We start from the raw sequence: 23162 nt of genomic DNA, 5'->3' as shown, positions 1-23162 counted from the left end.
GGCCCAGTCCTCTGTTCTTAACGCTACCTCGCTAATGCGGGAAATGGCGAATAGTATGAAAGAAAAGAAAAAGAAATATATATATATATATATATATATATATATATATATATATATATATATATGTAAGTGAAGGGCACAAATGGGGAGGTGATAACAAGTAGTGGTGATGTGAGAAGGAGATGGAGTGAGTATTTTGAAGGTCTGTTGAATGTGTTTGATGACTGAGTGGCAGATATAGGGTGTTTTGGTCGAGGTGGTGTTCAGAGTGAGAGGGTTAGGGAAAATGATTTGGTAAACAGAGAAGAGGTAGTAAAAGTTTTGTGGAAGATGAAAGCTGGCAAGGCAGCAGGTTTGGATGGTATTGCAGTGGAATTTATTAAAAAAGGGGGTGACTGTATTATTGACTGGTTGGTAAGGTTATTTAATGTATGTATGACTCATGGTGAGGTGCCTGAGGATTGGCAGAATGCGTGCATAGTGCCATTGTACAAAGGCAAAGGGGATAAGAGTGAGTGCTCAAATTACAGAGGTATAAGTTTGTTGAGTATTCCTGGTAAATTATATGGGAGGGTATTGATTGAGAGGGTGAAGGCATGTACAGAGCATCAGATTGGGGAAGAGCAGTGTGGTTTCAGAAGTGGTAGAGGATGTGTGGATCAGGTGTTTGCTTTGAAGAATGTATGTGAGAAATACTTAGAAAAGCAAATGGATTTGTATGTAGCATTTATGGATCTGGAGAAGGCATATGATAGAGTTGATAGAGATGCTCTATGGAAGGCTATTAAGAATATATGGTGTGGGAGGAACGTTGTTAGAAGCAGTGAAAAGTTTTTATCGAGGATGTAAGGCATGTGTACATGTAGGAAGAGAGGAAAGTGATTGGTTCTCAGTGAATGTAGGTTTGCTGCAGGGGTGTGTGATGTCTCCATGGTTGTTTAATTTGTTTATGGATGGGGTTGTTAGGGAGGTGAATGCAAGAGTTTTGGAAAGAGGGGCAAGTATGAAGTCTGTTGTGGATGAGAGAGCTTGGGAAGTGAGTCAGTTGTTGTTCACTGATGATACAGCGCTGGTGGCTGATTCATGTGAGAAACTGCAGAAGCTGGTGACTGAGTTTGGTAAAGTGTGTGAAAGAAGAAAGTTAAGAGTAAATGTGAATAAGAGCAAGGCTATTAGGTACAGTAGGGTTGAGGGTCAAGTTGATTGGGAGGTAAGTTTGAATGGAGAAAAACTGGAGGAAGTAAAGTGTTTTAGATATCTGGGAGTGGATCTGGCAGCGGATGGAACCATGGAAGCAGAAGTGGATCATAGGGTGGGGGAGGGGGCGAAAATCCTGGGAGCCTTGAAGAATGTGTGGAAGTCGAGAACATTATCTCGGAGAGCAAAAATGGGTATGTTTGAAGGAATAGTGGTTCCAACAATGTTGTATGGTTGCGAGGTGTGGGCTATGGATAGAGTTGTGCGCAGGAGGATGGATGTGCTGGAAATGAGATGTTTGAGGACAATGTGTGGTGTGAGGTGGTTTGATCGAGTAAGTAACGCAAGGGTAAGAGAGATGTGTGGAAATAAAAAGGGCATGGTTGAGAGAGCAGAAGAGGGTGTTTTGAAATGGTTTGGGCACATGGAGAGAATGAGTGAGAAAGATTGACCAAGAGGATATATGTGTCGGAGGTGGAGGGAACAAGGCGTGGGCTATAGGTAGAGTTGTGTGGAGGAGGGTGGATGTGCTGGAAATGAGATGTTTGAAGACAATATGTGGTGTGAGGTGGTTTGATCGAGTAAGTAATGTCCCTCAGACAGCTGTTTTCACAATGTCCTGATCAAGTTTTCTCGTGACCTTTTCTTGGCCTCTTTAGTTATCCTGATGTATACCTCCCAAAATGACCCACAATTTCTTGGCACATTATTATTTTGCAATTAAACAGTGCCTTCCTTAACAAAGCAATAGCTAGACCAGAATGCAAAATCTAAAGTATTTGTCATTCTTTCGGAGTCGAAACTGAAAATCTAAAGTATCTTGGAAAGATTTTGCATATGCCATCCAGCTATGTTTGTGGGTGAAAGCTTTTACTGTGAAGAAATTGGTTAAGAGGGGTGGTCCCTAAAATTTTTTTAGCATAGCCTTAGGATTATACATCTAGGATTTTCTTTATATATATATATAAATAATATAATATATATATATATATATATATGTATGTTTTTATCCCTGGGGATAGGGGAGAAAGAATACTTCCCACGTATTCCCTGCGTGTCGTAGAAGGCGACTAAAAGGGAAGGGAGCGGGGGGCTGGAAATCCTCCCCTCTTGTTTTTTTTTTTTTTCCCCCCCAAAGAAGGAACAGAGAAGGGGGCCAGATGAGGATATTCCCTCAAAGGCCCAGTCCTCTGTTCTTAACGCTACCTCGCTAATTTTTAATTTTCCAAAAGAAGGAACAGAGAATTGGGCCAGGTGAGGGTATTCCCTCAAAGGCCCACTCCTCTGTTCTTAACGCTACCTTGCTAATGCGGGAAATGGCGAATAGTTTGAAAGAAAAAGAAAAGAAAGATATATATATATATTTATTTATTTATTCATTCATTATACTTTGTCGCTGTCTCCCGCGTTTGCGAGGTAGCGCAAGGAAACAGACGAAAGAAATGGCCCAACCCCCCCCCCATACAAATGTATATACATACGTCCACACACGCAAATATACATACCTACACAGCTTTCCGTGGTTTACCCCAGACGCTTCACATGCCCTGCTTCAATCCACTGACAGCACGTCAACCCCGGTATACCACATCGCTCCAATTCACTCTATTCCTTGCCTCCTTTCACCCTCCTGCATGTTCAGGCCCAATCACACAAAATCTTTTTCACTCCATCTTTCCACCTCCAATTTGGTCTCCCACTTCTCCTCGTTCCCTCCACCTCTGACACAGATATCCTCTTGGTCAATCTTTCCTCACTCATTCTCTCCATGTGACCAAACCATTTCAAAACACCCTCTTCTGCTCTCTCAGCCACACTCTTTTTATTACCACACATCTCTCTTACCCTATTATTACTTACTTGATCAAACCACCTCACACCACATACTGTCCTCAAACATCTCATTTCCATCACATCCACCCTCCAGCACACAACTCTATCCATAGCCCACGCCTCGCAACCATACAACATTGTTGGAACCACTATTCCTTCAAACATACCCATTTTTGCTTTCCGAAATAATGTTCTCGACTTCCACACATTCTTCAAGGCTCCCAGAATTTTCGCCCCCTCCCCCACCCTATGATTCACTTCTGCTTCCATGGTTCCATCCGCTGCCAAATCCACTCCCAGATATCTAAAACACTTCACTTCCTCCAGTTTTTCTCCATTCAAACTTACCTCCCAATTTACTTGACCCTCCACCCTACTGTACCTAATAACCTTACTGTTATTCACATTTAATCTCAACTTTCTTCTTTCACACACTTTACCAAACTCAGTCACCAGCTTCTGCAGTTTCTCACATGAATCAGCCACCAGCGCTGTATCATCAGCGAACAACAATTGACTGACTTCCCAAGCTCATTCATCCACAACAGACTGCATATTTGCCCCTCTTTCTAAAACTCTTGCATTCACCTCCCTAACAACCCCATCCATAAACAAATTAAACAACCATGGGGACATCACACACCCCTGCCGCAAACCTACATTCACTGAGAACCAATCACTTTCCTCTCTTCCTACACGTACACATGCCTTAAATCCTCGATAAAAACTTTTCACTGCTTCTAACAACTTGCCTCTCACACCATATATTCTTAATACCTTCCACAGAGCATCTCTATCAACTCTACATATGCCTTCTCCAGATCCATAAATGCTACATACAAACCCATTTGCTTTTCTAAGTATTTCTCACATACATTCTTCAAAGCAAACACCTGATCCACACATCCTCTACCACTTCTGAAACCACACTGCTCTTCCCCAATCTGATGCTCTGCTGCACATGCCTTCACCCTCTTAATCAATACCCTCCCATACAATTTACCAGGAATACTCAACAAACTTATACCTCTGTAATTTGAGCACTCACTCTTATCCCCTTTGCCTTTGTACAGTGGCACTATGCAAGCATTCCGCCAATCATCAGGCACCTCACCATGAATCATACGTACATTAGATAACCTTACCAACCAGTCAACAATACAGTCATCCCCTTTTTTAATAAATTCCACTGCAATACCATCCAAACCCGCTGACATGCTGGCTTTCATCTTCCGCATAGCTTTTACTACCTCTTCTCTGTTTACCAAATCATTTAACCCTCTCACTTTGCACACCACCTTGACCAAAACACCCTATATCTGCCACTCTATCATCAAACACATTCAGCAAACCTTCAAAATACTCACTCCATCTCCTTCTCACATCACCACTACTTGTTATCACCTCCCCATTAGCCCCCTTCATTGAAGTTCCCATTTGTTTCCTTGTCTTACGCACTTTATTTACCTCCTTCCAAAACATCTTTTTATTCTCCCTAAAATTTAATGATACTCTCTCACCCCAACTCTCATTTGCCCTCTTTTTCACCTCTTGCACCTTTCTCTTGACCTCCTGCCTCTTTCTTTTATACATCTCCCACTCAATTGCATTATTTCCCTGCAAAAATCGTCCAAATGCCTCTCTCTTCTCTTTCACAAAAAATCTTACTTCTTCATCCCACCACTCACTACCCTTTCTAATCTACCCACCTCCCACGTTTCTCATGCCACAAGCATCTTTTGCGCAAGCCATCACTGCTTCCCTAAATACATCCCATTCCTCCCCCACTCCCCTTACCTCCTTTGTTCTCACCTTTGTCCATTCTGTATTCAGTCTCTCCTGGTACTTCCTCACACAAGTCTCCTTCCCAAGCTCACTTACTCTTACCACTCTCTTCACCCCAACATTCTCTCTTCTTTTCTGAAAACCTCTACAAATCTTCATCTTCACCTCCACAAGATAATAATCAGACATCCCTCCAGTTGCACCTCTCAGCACATTAACATCCAAAAGTATCTCTTTCGCGCGCCTATCAATTAACACGTAATTCAATAATGCTCTCTGGCAATCTCTCCTATTTACATACGTATACCTATGTATATCTCTCTTTTTCAACCAGGTATTCCCAATCACCAGTCCTTTTTCAGCACATAAATCTACAAGCTCTTCACCATTTCCATTTACAACACTGAACACCCTATGTATACCAATTATTCCCTCAACTGCCACATTACTCACCTTTGCATTCAAATCACCCATCACTATAACCTAGTCTCGTGCATCAAAACCACTAACACACTGATTCAGCTGCTCCCAAAACACTTGCCTCTCATGATCTTTCTTCTCATGCCCAGGTGCATATGCATATGCATCTCTTTCCATCAACTTTCAGTTTTACCCATATCAATCTAGAATTTACTTTCTTACACTCTATTATATATTCCCACCACTCCTGTTTCAGGAGTAATGCTACTCCTTGCCTTGCTCTTGTCCTCTCACTAACCCCTGACTTTACTCCCAAGACATTCCCAAACCACTCTTCCCCTTTACCCTTGAGCTTCGTTTCACTCAGAGCCAAAACATCCAGGTTCCTTTCCTCAAACATACTACCTGTCTCTCCTTTTTTCTCATCTTGGTTACATCCACACACATTTAGACACCCCAATCTGAGCCTTCGAGGAGGATGAGCACTCCCCGCGTGACTCCTTCTGTTTCCCCTTTTAGAAAGTTAAAATACAAGGAGGGGAGGGTTTCTTGCCCCTCGCTCCCGTCCCCTTTAGTCGCCTTCTACGATATGTGAGGAATGCATGGGAAGTATTCTTTCTACCCTATCCCCAGAGATAATAATAGTAATAATAATAATAATAATAATAATTATAAGTAATAATTATAAGTATACGTATGTAAGTAGGAGAGATGGCCAGAGAGCGTTATTGGATTACGTGTTAATTGACAGGCGCACGAAAGGGATGTCTGATCATTATCTTGTGGAGGCTAGGGTGAAGATTTGTATGGGTTTTCAGAAAAGAAGAGTGAATGTTGGTGTGAAGAGGGTGGTGAGAGTAAGTGAGCTTGGGAAGGAGACTTGTGTGAGGCAGTACCAGGAGAGACTGAGTACAGAATGGAAAAAGGTGAGAACAATGGAAGTAAGGGGAGTGGGGGAGGAATGGGATGTATTTAGGGAATCAGTGATGGATTGCGCAAAAGATGCTTGTGGCATGAGAAGAGTGGGAGGTGGGTTGATTAGAAAGGGTAGTGAGTGGTGGGATGAAGAAGTAAGATCATTAGTGAAAGAGAAGAGAGAGGCATTTGGACGATTTTTGCAGGGAAAAAATGCAATTGAGTGGGAGATGTATAAAAGAAAGAGGCAGGAGGTCAAGAGAAAGGTGCAAGAGGTGAAAAAGAGGGCAAATGAGAGTTGGGGTGAGAGAGTATCGTTAAATCTTAGGGAGAATAAAAAGATGTTCTGGAAGGAGGTAAATAAAGTGCGTAAGACAAAGGAGCAAATGGGAACTTCAGTGAAGGGCACAAATGGGGAGGTGATAACAAGTAGTGGTGATGTGAGAAGGAGATGGAGTGAGTATTTTGAAGGTTTGTTAAATGTGTTTGATGATAGAGTGGCAGATATAGAGTGTTTTGGTTGAGGTGATGTGCAAAGTGAGAGGGTTAGGGAAAATGATTTAGTAAACAGAGAAGAGGTAGTAAAAGCTTTGCGGAAGATGAAAGCCGGCAAGGTAGCAGGTTTGGATGGTATTGCAGTGGAATTTATTAAAAAAGGGGGTGACTGTATTACTGACAGGTTGGTAAGGTTATTTAATGTATGTATGACTCATGGTGAGGTGCCTGAGGATTGGCAGAATGCGTGCATAGTGCCATTGTACAAAGGCAAAGGGGATAAGAGCGAGTGCTCAAATTACAGAGGTATAAGTTTGTTGAGTATTCCTGGTAAATTATATGGGAGGGTATTGATTGAGAGGGTGAAGGCATGTACAGAGCATCAGATTGGGGAAGAGCAGTGTGGTTTCAGAAGTGGTAAAGGATGTGTGGATCAGGTGTTTGCTTTGAAGAATGTATGTGAGAAATACTTAGAAAAGCAAATGGATTTGTATGTAGCATTTATGGATCTGGAGAAGGCATATGATAGAGTTGATAGAGATGCTCTGTGGAAGGTATTAAGAATATATGGTGTGGGAGGCAAGTTGTTAGAAGCAGTGAAAAGTTTTTATCGAGGATGTAAGGCATGTATACGTGTAGGAAGAGAGGAAAGTGATTGGTTCTCAGTGAATGTAGGTTTGCGGCAGGGGTGTGTGATGTCTCTATGGTTGTTAAATTTGTTTATGGATGGGGTTGTTAGGGAGGTAAATGCAAGAGTTCTGGAAAGAGGGGCAAGTATGAAGTCTGTTGGGGATGAGAGAGCTTGGGAAGTGAGTCAGTTGTTGTCCGCTGATGATACAGCGCTGGTGGTTGATTCATGTGAGAAACTGCAGAAGCTGGTGACTGAGTTTGGTAAAGTGTGTGAAAGAAGAAAGTTAAGAGTAAATGTGAATAAGAGCAAGGTTATTAGGTACAGTAGGGTTGAGGGTCAAGTCAATTGGGAGGTAAGTTTGAATGGAGCAAAACTGGAGGAAGTAAAGTGTTTTAGATATCTGGGAGTGGATCTGGCAGCGGATGGAACCATGGAAGCGGAAGTGGATCATAGGGTGGGGGAGGGGGCGAAAATCCTGGGAGCCTTGAAGAATGAGGAAGTCGAGAACATTATTTCGGAAAGCAAAAATGGGTATGTTTGAAGGAATAGTGGTTCCAACAATGTTGTATGGTTGCGAGGCGTGGGCTATGGATAGAGTTGTGCGCAGGAGGATGGATGTGCTGGAAATGAGATGTTTGAGGACAATGTGTGGTGTGAGGTGGTTTGATCGAGTAAGTAACGTAAGGGTAAGAGAGATGTGTGGAAATAAAAAGAGCGTGGTTGAGAGAGCAGAAGAGGGTGTTTTGAAATGGTTTGGGTACATGGAGAGAATGAGTGAGGAAAGATTGACCAAGAGGATATATGTGTCGGAGGTGGAGGGAACGAGGAGAAGTGGGAGACCAAATTGGAGGTGGAAAGATGGAGTGAAAAAGATTTTGTGTGATCGGGGCCTGAACATGCAGGAGGGTGAAAGGAGGGCAAGGAATAGAGTGGATTGGATCGATGTGGTATACCGGGGTTGACGTGCTGTCAGTGGATTGAATCAGGGCATGTGAAGCGTCTGGGGTAAACCATGGAAAGCTGTGTAGGTATGTATATTTGCGTGTGTGGACGTATGTATATACATGTGTATGGGGGTGGGTTGGGCCATTTCTTTCGTCTGTTTCCTTGCTCTACCTCGCAAACGCGGGAGACCGACAAAGCAAAAATATATATATATATATATATATATATATATATATATATATATATATATATATATATATATATATATATATATATATCCCTGGGGATAGGGGAGAAAGAATGCTTCCCACGTATTCCCTGCGTGTCGTAGAAGGCGACTAAAAGGGAAGGGAGCGGGGGGCTGGAAATCCTCCCCTCTCGTTTTTTTTTTTTTTTCCAAAAGAAGGAACAGAGAAGAGGTCCAGGTGAGGATATTCCCTCAAAGGCCCAGTCCTCTGTTCTTAACGCTACCTCGCTATCGCGGAAAATAGCGAATAGTATGAAAAAAATATATATATATATATATATATATATATATATATATATATATATATATATATATATATATATATATATATCCCTGGGATAGGGGAGAAAGAATACTTCCCACGAATTCCCTGTGTGTCGTAGAAGGCGACTAAAAGGGAAGGGAGCGGGTGGCTGGAAATCCTCCCCTCTCAATTTTTTTTTCTTTTCTTTTTTTTAATTTTCCAAAAGAAGGAACAGAGAAGGGGGCCAGGTGAGGATATTCCCTAAAAGGCCCAGTCCTCTGTTCTTAACGCTACCTCGCTAATGCGGGAAATGGCGAATAGTATGAAAGAAAAAAAGAAAAAAAAAATATATATATATATATATATATATATATATATATATATATATATATATATATGTAAGTGAAGGGCACAAATGGGGAGGTGATAACAAGTAGTGGTGATGTGAGAAGGAGATGGAGTGAGTATTTTGAAGGTTTGTTGAATGTGTTTGATGACTGAGTGGCAGATATAGGGTGTTTTGGTCGAGGTGGTGTTCAGAGTGAGAGGGTTAGGGAAAATGATTTGGTAAACAGAGAAGAGGTAGTAAAAGTTTTGTGGAAGATGAAAGCTGGCAAGGCAGCAGGTTTGGATGGTATTGCAGTGGAATTTATTAAAAAAGGGGGTGACTGTATTATTGACTGGTTGGTAAGGTTATTTAATGTATGTATGACTCATGGTGAGGTGCCTGAGGATTGGCAGAATGCGTGCATAGTGCCATTGTACAAAGGCAAAGGGGATAAGAGTGAGTGCTCAAATTACAGAGGTATAAGTTTGTTGAGTATTCCTGGTAAATTATATGGGAGGGTATTGATTGAGAGGGTGAAGGCATGTACAGAGCATCAGATTGGGGAAGAGCAGTGTGGTTTCAGAAGTGGTAGAGGATGTGTGGATCAGGTGTTTGCTTTGAAGAATGTATGTGAGAAATACTTAGAAAAGCAAATGGATTTGTATGTAGCATTTATGGATCTGGAGAAGGCATATGATAGAGTTGATAGAGATGCTCTATGGAAGGTATTAAGAATATATGGTGTGGGAGGCACGTTGTTAGAAGCAGTGAAAAGTTTTTATCGAGGATGTAAGGCATGTGTACATGTAGGAAGAGAGGAAAGTGATTGGTTCTCAGTGAATGTAGGTTTGCTGCAGGGGTGTGTGATGTCTCCATGGTTGTTTAATTTGTTTATGGATGGGGTTGTTAGGGAGGTGAATGCAAGAGTTTTGGAAAGAGGGGCAAGTATGAAGTCTGTTGTGGATGAGAGAGCTTGGGAAGTGAGTCAGTTGTTGTTCACTGATGATACAGCGCTGGTGGCTGATTCATGTGAGAAACTGCAGAAGCTGGTGACTGAGTTTGGTAAAGTGTGTGAAAGAAGAAAGTTAAGAGTAAATGTGAATAAGAGCAAGGCTATTAGGTACAGTAGGGTTGAGGGTCAAGTTGATTGGGAGGTAAGTTTGAATGGAGAAAAACTGGAGGAAGTAAAGTGTTTTAGATATCTGGGAGTGGATCTGGCAGCGGATGGAACCATGGAAGCAGAAGTGGATCATAGGGTGGGGGAGGGGGCGAAAATCCTGGGAGCCTTGAAGAATGTGTGGAAGTCGAGAACATTATCTCGGAGAGCAAAAATGGGTATGTTTGAAGGAATAGTGGTTCCAACAATGTTGTATGGTTGCGAGGTGTGGGCTATGGATAGAGTTGTGCGCAGGAGGATGGATGTGCTGGAAATGAGATGTTTGAGGACAATGTGTGGTGTGAGGTGGTTTGATCGAGTAAGTAACGCAAGGGTAAGAGAGATGTGTGGAAATAAAAAGGGCATGGTTGAGAGAGCAGAAGAGGGTGTTTTGAAATGGTTTGGGCACATGGAGAGAATGAGTGAGGAAAGATTGACCAAGAGGATATATGTGTCGGAGGTGGAGGGAACAAGGCGTGGGCTATAGGTAGAGTTGTGTGGAGGAGGGTGGATGTGCTGGAAATGAGATGTTTGAAGACAATATGTGGTGTGAGGTGGTTTGATCGAGTAAGTAATGTCCCTCAGACAGCTGTTTTCACATGTCCTGATCAAGTTTTCTCGTGACCTTTTCTTGGCCTCTTTAGTTATCCTGATGTATACCTCCCAAAATGACCCACATTTCTTGGCACATTATTATTTTGCAATTAAACAGTGCCTTCCTTAACAAAGCAATAGCTAGACCAGAATGCAAAATCTAAAGTATTTGTCATTCTTTCGGAGTCGAAACTGAAAATCTAAAGTATCTTGGAAAGATTTTGCATATGCCATCCAGCTATGTTTGTGGGTGAAAGCTTTTACTGTGAAGAAATTGGTTAAGAGGGGTGGTCCCTAAAATTTTTTTAGCATAGCCTTAGGATTATACATCTAGGATTTTCTTTATATATATATATATATATATATATATATATATATATATATGTATGTTTTTATCCCTGGGGATAGGGGAGAAAGAATACTTCCCACGTATTCCCTGCGTGTCGTAGAAGGCGACTAAAAGGGAAGGGAGCGGGGGGCTGGAAATCCTCCCCTCTTGTTTTTGTTTTTTTTTTCCCCCCCAAAGAAGGAACAGAGAAGGGGGCCAGATGAGGATATTCCCTCAAAGGCCCAGTCCTCTGTTCTTAACGCTACCTCGCTAATTTTTAATTTTCCAAAAGAAGGAACAGAGAATTGGGCCAGGTGAGGGTATTCCCTCAAAGGCCCACTCCTCTGTTCTTAACGCTACCTTGCTAATGCGGGAAATGGCGAATAGTTTGAAAGAAAAAGAAAAGAAAGATATATATATATATTTATTTATTTATTCATTCATTATACTTTGTCGCTGTCTCCCGCGTTTGCGAGGTAGCGCAAGGAAACAGACGAAAGAAATGGCCCAACCCCCCCCCCATACAAATGTATATACATACGTCCACACACGCAAATATACATACCTACACAGCTTTCCGTGGTTTACCCCAGACGCTTCACATGCCCTGCTTCAATCCACTGACAGCACGTCAACCCCGGTATACCACATCGCTCCAATTCACTCTATTCCTTGCCCTCCTTTCACCCTCCTGCATGTTCAGGCCCCAATCACACAAAATCTTTTTCACTCCATCTTTCCACCTCCAATTTGGTCTCCCTCTTCTCCTTGTTCCCTCCACCTCCAACACATATATCCTCTTGGTCAATCTTTCCTCACTCATCCTCTCCATGTGCCCAAACCACTTCAAAACACCCTCTTCTGCTCTCTCAACCACGCTCTTTTTATTTCCACATATCTCTCTTACCCTTACGTTACTCACTCGATCAAACCACCTCACACCACACATTGTCCTCAAACATCTCATTTCCAGCACATCCATCCTCCTGCGCACAACTCTATCCATAGCCCACGCCTCGCAACCATACAACATTGTTGGAACCACTATTCCTTCAAACATACCCATTTTTGCTTTCCGAGATAATGTTCTCGACTTCCACACATTCTTCAAGGCCCCCAGGATTTTCGCCCCCTCCCCCACCCTATGATCCACTTCCGCTTCCATGGTTCCATCCGCTGCCAGATCAACTCCCAGATATCTAAAACACTTCACTTCCTCCAGTTTTTCTCCATTCAAACTCACCTCCCAATTGACTTGACCCTCAACCCTACTGTACCTAATAACCTTGCTCTTATTCACATTTACTCTTAACTTTCTTCTTCCACACACTTTTCCAAACTCAGTCACCAGCTTCTGCAGTTTCTCACATGAATCAGCCACCAGCGCTGTATCATCAGCGAACAACAACTGACTCACTTCCCAAGCTCTCTCATCCCCAACAGACTTCATCCTTGCCCCTCTTTCCAAAACTCTTGCATTTACCTCCCTAACAACCCCATCCATAAACAAATTAAACAACCATGGAGACATCACACACCCCTGCCGCAAACCTACATTCACTGAGAACCAATCACTTTCCTCTCTTCCTACACGTACACATGCCTTACATCCTCGATAAAAACTTTTCACTGCTTCTAACAACTTTCCTCCCACACCATATATTCTTAATACCTTCCAAAGAGCATCTCTATCAACTCTATCATATGCCTTCTCCAGATCCATAAATGCTACATACAAATCCATTTGCTTTTCTAAGTATTTCTCACATACATTCTTCAAAGCAAACACCTGATCCACACATCCTCTACCACTTCTGAAACCACACTGCTCTTCCCCAATCTGATGCTCTGTACATGCCTTCACCCTCTCAATCAATACCCTCCCATATAATTTACCAGGAATACTCAACAAACTTATACCTCTGTAATTTGAGCACTCACTCTTATCCCCTTTGCCTTTGTACAATGGCACTATGCACGCATTCCGCCAATCCTGAGGCACCTCACCATGAGTCATACATACATTAAATAACCTTACCAACCAGTCAACAATACAGTCACCCCCTTTTTTAATAAATTCCACTGCAATACCATCCAAACCCGCTGCCTTGCCGGCTTTCATCTTCCGCAAAGCTTTCACTACCTCTTCTCTGTTTACCAACTCATTTTCCCTAACCCTCTCACTTTGCACACCACCTCGACCAAAACACCCTATATCTGCCACTCTATCATCAAACACATTCAACAAACCTTCAAAATACTCACTCCATCTCCTTCTCACATCACCACTACTTGTTATCACCTCCCCACTTGCGCCCTTCACCGAAGTTCCCATTTGCTCCCTTGTCTTACGCACTTTATTTACCTCCTTCCAGAACATCTTTTTATTCTCCCTAAAATTTAAAGTGTCTATACTTTTTTGTTTCATACATATACACATAAATACATATATATGTGAGTGTTCACCATTTTCTTCATGAACACGGTAGCATCAGGAACAGACGAAGAAAGGTCTCATTCACTCGCATCCATTGTCTGTCTGTCATGTTTAATGTAGCTTAATCACAGCTTCCTATCTACAACCAGGCTCCACAGACCTTTCAATAATTTCCCCCAGTTGCTTCAAATGCTCTTGTTCAGTCCCTGGCCTTGTATGTCTACCCCTTTATACCACATAGCTCCAATTCACTTTATCCCATGCAAACCCTTCAACCTCTTGCAAATTCAGGCCCTGAACTCACAGTATTTTTCATTCCATCTTCAGTTTGTTCTATACCTTTTCCTTGTCCTCTCCACTTCTGACATGTGTATCCTTTTTGTCAACCTCTTATACTCATTCTTGTCAACCTCTTATACTCATTCTTGTCAACCACACCCTTGTTTTTACCCACCTGTCTCTCACCCATTTAGTACTCTATTGATTACACCACCTCACATTTTATTCTCAAGCCTTTCATTTCCAACACATTTATGCTCCTCTGCATATTGTCATCTATAGCCTACGCCTTGCATCCATGCAACATCATTGGGACTAGACTATACCTTCAGTCTTACTAATTTTTACCCTTCCTTATAATGACCTCTCTTTCCACACATTCCAAGAAACAATTTTGTATATATAGAAAAAATTGTATATACCTGTGATTCAGGCTTTTTTATGTCTGTATATGTTCGTTGAATGCTGGCAGCTATTTTAGTACTGTGTTAACTCACACGAGATTATTTCATTATTATGATCTTCATCATTACAGTCTTACATAATTTTTATTAGAACATATCTCCATTTTGTTGTTAATTTTTTTGTATCCTCCAGATCTTTGTTTAATGAATAAAAGGCTAATGAATAATCAGTCTGAATAAACATGTATTAAACAGGGCTATTGCATTTTGGCATAATGTTCACGTTGACATCATCTATATTAGAGGAGTAAAGTATTTTATCAAAATGAGTAATAGAGATAGTAGCTTCTTAAACATAACTATCTGAAGAAACATTTCTCCTCAAATTCTAGCTATTGTTCCTTCTCATTTTCCTCTTTATCCATGTGAAAGCATTCTAATGATTGAGATATAATGGCTTTTATGAAAGTTTTCATATATAAGTAACTAAAAATTTTTATGAAAATGAGTAACGGAGATAGTAGCTTCTTAGAGATGATTATCTGAAGAAAAATTTCTCCTCATATTCTAGCTATTGTTCCTTCTCATTTTCCTCTTTATCCCTGGGAAAGCACTCTATTGATTGAGATATAATGGCTTTTATGAAAGTCTTCACATGTAAGTAACTAAAAAATTTAGGTTAACAATTTTACTTTATATTATTTTAGCTAATAATAACATCTCTCTTTGGAAAGCCATGTTGACCTTTTTAATAATTTCTTAAATCTCATTTCATGCAGATGAGTGAAATGTCTCCTATAGGAACACTGGCCTTTGTACTGGATGAGGAGGTGATGTTGGTGCGGGTCAGCTCTGGTTGGCAGTATATATCTGTAAGTTTCTGTGATGTGTCACACTTTTAGGTACCTATACCCTTGCCTCAGTCCTAACTATATGTCCTGCTTTATGAATGTCATTTTATGCTATTGCATTCATGCATATCATCATAGTATCCCATGTTATACTGAAATACAACCACAGTCATTAGAACTTGGTATACGTGATACATAACAGATACCATAAATTAGCTTTACGCTAATCATAATAATGATGATTATGATTAAATAGTCAACCATTCTGCAATAAGTAGGCAATGAAGCTCCAACTCTTTATTCTACTGTTGCTGAAATTTGAGAGAGTTAGGGGGTCAGTGGGTTATTGTAGGAATTTATTAGTTGCTGTTTTGAGGGGCACAGGCACATCATTTGAAGTACAATTACAATCATTAGAACTTGATAAATATATATATATGATACTGTAAAACCTTTGTTATCCAAAATGGTCGGGGAAATCAGCCATATTGGGAAAAAAAATTTCCAGTTATTTTTTCTCTCGTAAATATACTAAATGATTCAGAAATTGATACACCTAGCCCATATTTATTTATATTTTATTTATCATACTTTGTCGCTGTCTCCAGTGTTAGCGAGGTAGCGCAAGGAAACAGTCGAAAGAACCCACTCACATACACATGTATATACATACACGTCCACACACTCGCATATACATACCTATACATTTCAACATATATATATATGCATACACAGACATATACATACATACACATGTACATACTTCATACTTGCTGCCTTTATTCATTCCCGTCACCACCCTGCCACACCTGAAATGACACCCGCCTCCCCCCACACGCATGCGAGGTAGCGCTAGGAAAGGACAACAAAGGCCACATTTGTTCACACTCAGTCTCTAGCTGTCTTGTATAATGCATCGAAACCATAGCTCCCTTTCCACATCCAGGCCCCACAAAACTTTCCATGGTTAACCCCAGCACATTGACCCTGGTATACCACATCGTTCCAATTCACTCTAGTCCTTGCACTCCTTTCACCCTTTTGCATGTTCAGGCTCCGATTGCTCAAAATCATTTTCACTCCATCCTTCCACCTCCGGTTTGGTCTCCCACTTCTCCTTGTTCCCTCCACCTCTGACACATATATCCTCTTTGTCAATCTTTCCATACTCATTCTCTCCATGTGACCAAACCATTTCAATACACCCTCTTCTGCTCTCTCAACCACACTCTTTTTATTACCTCGCATCTCTCTTACCCTTTCATTACTTAATCGATCAAACCACCTCACACCACATATTGTCCTCAAACATCTCATTTCCAACACATCCACCCTCCTCCGCATAACCCTATCTATAGCCCACGCCTCGCAACCATATAACATCATTGGAACTACTGTTCCTTCAAACACCCATTTTTGTTTTCTGAGATAATGTTCTCGCCTTCCACACATTCTTCAACGCTCCCAGAACCTTTGCCCCCTCCCCCACCCTGTGACTCACTTCCACTTCCATGGTTCCATCCGCTGCCAAATCCACTCCCAGATATCTAAAACACTTCACATCCTCCAGTTTTTCTCCATTCAAACTTACCTCCCAATTGACTTGTCCCTCAACCCTACTAAACTTAATAACCTTGCTCTTATTCACATTTACTTTTAGGTTTCTTCTTTCACACACTTTACCAAACTCAGTCACCAGCTTCTGCAGTTTCTCACCCAAATCAGCCACCAGCACTGTATCAGCGAACAACGACTGACTCACTTCCCAAGCCCTCTCATCCACAACAGACTGCATACTTGCCCCTCTCTCCAGAACTCTTGCATTCATCTCCCTAACAACCCCATCCATAAACAAATTGAACAACCATGGAGACATCACGCACCCCTGCCGCAAACCAACATTCACTGGGAACCACTCACTTTCCTCTCTTCCTACTCGTACACATGCCTTACATCCTCAGTCAAAACTTTTCATTGCTTCTTGCAACTTACCTCCCACACTATATACTCTTAATGCCTTCCACAGAGCATCTCTATCAACTCTATCATATGCCTTCTCCAGATCCATTAATGCTACAATCAAATCCATTTGTTTTTCTAAGTATTTCTCACATACATTCTTCAAAGCAAACACCTGACCCACACATCCTCTACCACTAATGAAACCACACTGCTCTTCCTCAATCTGATGCTCTGTACATGCTTTCACCCTCTCAATCAGTACCCTCCCATATAATTTCACAGGAATACTCAACAAACTTATACCTCTGTAATTTGAACACTCACTCTTATCCCCTTTGCCTTTGTACAGTGGCACTATGCATGCATTCCGCCAATCCTCAGGCACTTCACCATGAACCATGCATACATTGAATATCCTCACCAACTAGTCAACAAGTCACCCACTTTTTTAATATATTCCACTGCAATACCATCTAAACCCGCTGCCTTACCGGCTTTCATTTTCTGCAAAGCTTTCACTACCTCTTCTCTGTTTACCAAACCAATCTCCCTGACCCTCTCACTTCGCACACCACCTTGACCAAGACACTCTATCATCTAACACATTCAACAAACCTTCAAAATACTCACTCCATCTCCTTACATCACCACTACTTGTTATTACCTCCCAATTAGCCCCCCTTCACCGATGTTCCCATTTGTTCTCTTGTCTTATGCACTTTATTGACACCCAGCCCATATTTTATGTAAAAACCTTGCACAGAGAAAGCACATATAGCAAACCAATAAACACACTGAGAAAAATAGAATGTATGCAGCATCTTTGTGGTCAGCACTGGCAGATTCTCACATTAGCTTCAACTTTTGTAGCTACTGACACTGAATAAACCTATTTAGCCATTCTCTGATTGCTTAAAATGGATCTGGCTTAGCTGCATTGCCTTCTTTACATAAACACTCATAAATTTTCAGAGCTTTAGTTCTGTGCAGAAGGTTAACAAGGTTGCTTTTCTTTTATCATTTTATGCTCTCTGCATAACAGGAGCATTTTCTCCATCTGTTCCATAAGTGGATTTCTAAACCCTATGATTAACATGGCAGACAGCGGAGTAGACTGAACCTCAGTACTTAGAAGTTTCTCTGCATTCTCCTTTCTGTTGTGGATTGCAGATTCACCCACGTTGTAAGCATGCACTATTGCTGCTGCTTCCCCAACAGCATCAGCATGTTGTAAGATTTCTAGCTCCTTTTTTAAGGTCAGAGAGGTCTCATCCATTTAATATCTGGTTCTGGGGTGGAAGATGTTGCTGGACATTTGGATGCCATATAAACACACACAAACACCATGGGTTGTTGGAAAATCACATCAACAGGTACACCCAAATCACAAAAGTAACACAGATCCACACACAATGGTGGTAATTCTGAGACTGATCTGCACTTGGGACCAACTTTTACTCCACCCACCAACCCTCACAGAAGTTTTAGCGCACTTTCTACCACGCTGATACTCCCTCGCCTGCAACAGTGCATTGTAAGACTTCTAACTTTGTTTCTTAGATCTGAGAGTTTTCTTCTGTTTGACTGCTTGTTCAAGGGGTAGGAAACTTTGCTGGATGATCAGATGCCATATTAACAAACACAAACACAGTGGGTTTCACGAAAATCACATTAGCAGGAGTACTCAAATTGCACAAGTAGCACAGATCACACAATGGTGGCAACTGCAATACTGGCCCACTAGTGGGAATGGGGCATGCTTTACCCAGGACTCTTACTGAGTTTTTGTGGACTTTCTTCAGCACAAACCCACATAGTTACAAATTTTGACTGCATAAAAAGAAGAGGAACAGGTAGAAGTAGGTTCCTTGCAGAACAACAAAATCACACAAAGTGATCCTGCATAAATGGAGGACTGGGTATTTTAAGGTATTTCACCCGCTTGTAAATATTCTACAAAGAGAAAATATTAATATTTCTTATTTATATATTTTGCTTTGTCGCTGTCTCCCGCATTAGCGAGGTAACACAAGGAAACAGACGAAAGAAATGGCCCAACCCACCCACATACACATGTATATACATACACGTCCACACACGCAAATATACATAGCTATACATCTCAATGTACACATATATATACACACACAGACATATACATATATACACATTTACATAATTCATACAGTCTGCCTTCATTTATTCCCATCGCCACCTCGCTACACATGGAATAACAACCCCCTCCCCCCTCATGTGCGCAAGGTAGCGTTAGGAAAAGACAACAAAGGCCCCATTCGTTCACACTCAGTCTCTAGCTGTCATATAATAATGCACTGAAACCACAGCTCCCTTTCCACATCGAGGCCCCACAGAACTTTCTATGGTTTACCCCAGACGCTTCATATGCCCTGGTTCAATCCATTGACAGCACGTCGACCCCGGTATACCACATTGTTCCAATTCACTCTATTCCTTGCACTCCTTTCACCCTCCTGCATTTTCAGGCCCCGATCACTCAAAATCTTTTTCACTCCATCTTTCCACCTCCAATTTGGTCTCCCACTTCTCCTCGTTCCCTCCACCTCTGACACATATATCCTCTTGGTCAATCTTTCCTCACTCATTCTCTCCATGTGACCAAACCATTTCAAAACACCCTCTTCTGCTCTCTCAACCATACTCTTTTTATTTCCACACATCTCTCTTACCCTTACATTACTCACTCGATCAAACCACCTCACACCACATATTGTCCTCCAACATCCCATTTCCAGCACATCCACCCTCCTGCGCACAACTCTATCCATAGCCCATGCCTCACAGCCATACAACATTGTTGGAACCACTATTCCTTCAAACATACCCATTTTTGCTTTCCGAGATAATGTTCTCGACTTCCAAACATTCTTCAAGGCTCCCAAAATTTTTGTCCCCTCCCCCACCCTATGATTCACTTTCACTTCCATGGTTCCATCCGCTGCCAGATCCACTCCCAGATATCTATAACACTTTACTTCCTGCAGTTTTTCCCCATTCAAACTTACCTCCCAATCGACTTGACCCTCAACCCTACTGTACCTAATAACCTTGCTCTTATTCACATTTACTCTTAACTTTCTTCTTTCACACACTTTACCAAACTCAGTCACCAGCTTCTGCAGTTTTTCACATGAATCAGCCACCAGCGCTGTATCATCAGCGAACAACAACTGACTCACTTACCAACCTCTCCCATCCACAACGGACTGCATACTTGCCCCTCTCTCCAAAACTCTTGCATTTACCTCCCTAACAACCCCATCCATAAACAAATTAAACAACCATGGAGACATCACACACCCCTGCCACAAACCTACATTCACTGAGAACCAATCACTTTCCTCTCTTCCTACACATACACATGCCTTACACCCTCGATAAAAACTTTTCACTGCTTCTAACAACTTGCCTCCCACACCGTATATTCTTAATACCTTCCACAGAGCATCTCTATCAACTCTATCATATGCCTTCTCCAGATCCATAAATGCTACATACAAATCCATTTGCTTTTCTAAGTATTTCTCACGTATATTCTTCAAAGCAAACACCTGATCCACACATCCTCTACTACTTCTGAAACCACACTGCTCTTCCCCAATCTGATGCTCTGTACATGCCTTCACCCTCTCAATCAATACCCTCCCATATAATTTACCAGGAATACTCAACGAACTTATACCTCTGTAATTTGAGCACTCACTCTTATCCCCTTTGCCTTTGTACAATGGCACTATGCAAGCATTCCGCCAATCCTCAGGCACCTCACCTTGAATCATACATACATTAAATAACCTTACCAACCAGTCAACAATACAGTCACCCCCTTTTCTTAATAAATTCCACTGCAACACCATAGTCAAATATGCAGTAATAGATAACTTGATCTTCTGCTGCTTGATAATTTTGTAAATAGTCATCATGCCAACATTGAAGTCCTTCTCAAGTGCCACCCTAGACTTTCCCCTTAGCCTCCCTCTTACACAACTTCGATCTTCTTTTTGAGGCTAAAGACATACTCAGCTTTGAGGAGCTGTCAGGCAATCCCTGATGACACTTGGAAGGGGTAATTGTCATCAATAGTAATCTTTTTTTTTTTTTTTTTTTTTTTTTCTTTTTTTTTTTATACTTTGTCGCTGTCTCCCGCGTTTGCGAGGTAGCGCAAGGAAACAGACGAAAGAAATGGCCCAACCCCCCCCCCCATACACATGTACATACACACGTCCACACACACAAATATACATACCTACACAGCTTTCCATGGTTTACCCCAGACGTTTCACATGCCTTGATTCACTCCACTGACAGCACGTCAACCCCTGTATACCACATCGCTCCAATTCACTCTATTCCTTGCCCTCCTTACACCCTCCTGTATGTTCAGGCCCCGATCACACAAAATCTTTTTCACTCCATCTTTCCACCTCCAATTTGGTCTCCCTCTTCTCCTCATTCCCTCCACCTCCGACACATATATCCTCTTGGTTAATCTTTCCTCACTCATTCTCTCCATGTGCCCAAACCATTTCAAAACACCCTCTTCTGCTCTCTCAACCACGCTCTTTTTATTTCCACACATCTCTCTTATCCTTACGTTACTTACTCGATCAAACCACCTCACACCACACATTGTCCTCAAACATCTCATTTCCAGCACATCCATCCTCCTGCGCACAACTCTGTCCATAGCCCACGCCTCGCAACCATACAACATTGTTGGAACCACTATTCCTTCAAACATACCCATTTTTGCTTTCCGAGATAATGTTCTCGACTTCCACACATTTTTCAAGGCTCCCAAAATTTTCGCCCCCTCCCCCACCCTATGATCCACTTCCGCTTCCATGGTTCCATCCGCTGACAGATCCACTCCCAGATATCTAAAACACTTCACTTCCTCCAGTTTTTCTCCATTCAAACTCACCTCCCAATTGACTTGACCCTCAACCCTACTGTACCTAATAACCTTGCTCTTATTCACATTTACTCTTAACTTTCTTCTTCCACACACTTTACCAAACTCCGTCACCAGCTTCTGCAGTTTCTCACATGAATCAGCCACCAGCGCTGTATCATCAGCGAACAACAACTGACTCACTTCCCAAGCTCTCTCATCCCCAACAGACTTCATACTTGCCCCTCTTTCCAGGACTCTTGCATTTACCTCCCTAACAACCCCATCCATAAACAAATTAAACAACCATGGAGACATCACACACCCCTGCCGCAAACCTACATTCACTGAGAACCAATCACTTTCCTCTCTTCCTACACGTACACATGCCTTACATCCTCGATAAAAACTTTTCACTGCTTCTAACAACTTGCCTCCCACACCATATATTCTTAATACCTTCCACAGAGCATCTCTATCAACTCTATCATATGCCTTCTCCAGATCCATAAATGCTACATACAAAGCCATTTGCTTTTCTAAGTATTTCTCACATACATTCTTCAAAGCAAACACCTGATCCACACATCCTCTGCCACTTCTGAAACCGCACTGCTCTTCCCCAATCTGATGCTCTGTACATGCCTTCACCCTCTCAATCAATACCCTCCCATATAATTTACCAGGAATACTCAACAAACTTATACCTCTGTAATTTGAGCACTCACTCTTACCCCCTTTGCCTTTGTACAATGGCACTATGCAAGCATTCCCGCCAATCCTCAGGCACCTCACCTTGAATCATACATACATTTTTTTTTTTTTTTCTTTTTTTTTTTATACTTTGTCGCTGTCTCCCGCGTTTGCGAGGTAGCGCAAGGAAACAGACGAAAGAAATGGCCCAACCCCCCCCCCATACACATGTACATACACACGTCCACACACACAAATATACATACCTACACAGCTTTCCATGGTTTACCCCAGACGTTTCACATGCCTTGATTCACTCCACTGACAGCACGTCAACCCCTGTATACCACATCGCTCCAATTCACTCTATTCCTTGCCCTCCTTACACCCTCCTGTATGTTCAGGCCCCGATCACACAAAATCTTTTTCACTCCATCTTTCCACCTCCAATTTGGTCTCCCTCTTCTCCTCGTTCCCTCCACCTC

The 23162-nt window shown here is 41.8% G+C and overlaps 1 protein-coding gene and 1 long non-coding RNA gene across 2 annotated transcripts in view; one reads left to right on the top strand and one right to left on the bottom strand.

Moving 5' to 3' along the window:
- The window catches only part of LOC139757283 (uncharacterized), a 357868-nt gene that overhangs the window by 171204 nt on the left and 163502 nt on the right, over window positions 1–23162 (bottom strand). The window lies entirely within an intron of this gene.
- LOC139757279 (uncharacterized) overlaps window positions 1–23162 on the top strand; it is a 791816-nt gene that overhangs the window by 696403 nt on the left and 72251 nt on the right. Inside the window, exon 29 of the mRNA XM_071677629.1 lies at window positions 15018–15110. Coding sequence (XP_071533730.1) covers window positions 15018–15110 — 93 coding nt within the window. The remainder of the gene's footprint in view (window positions 1–15017; window positions 15111–23162) is intronic.

The sequence above is a fragment of the Panulirus ornatus genome, chromosome 2, assembly GCF_036320965.1.
Source record: "Panulirus ornatus isolate Po-2019 chromosome 2, ASM3632096v1, whole genome shotgun sequence".
NCBI lineage: Eukaryota > Metazoa > Arthropoda > Malacostraca > Decapoda > Palinuridae > Panulirus > Panulirus ornatus.
This window is presented reverse-complemented; position numbering and strand designations above follow the sequence as displayed.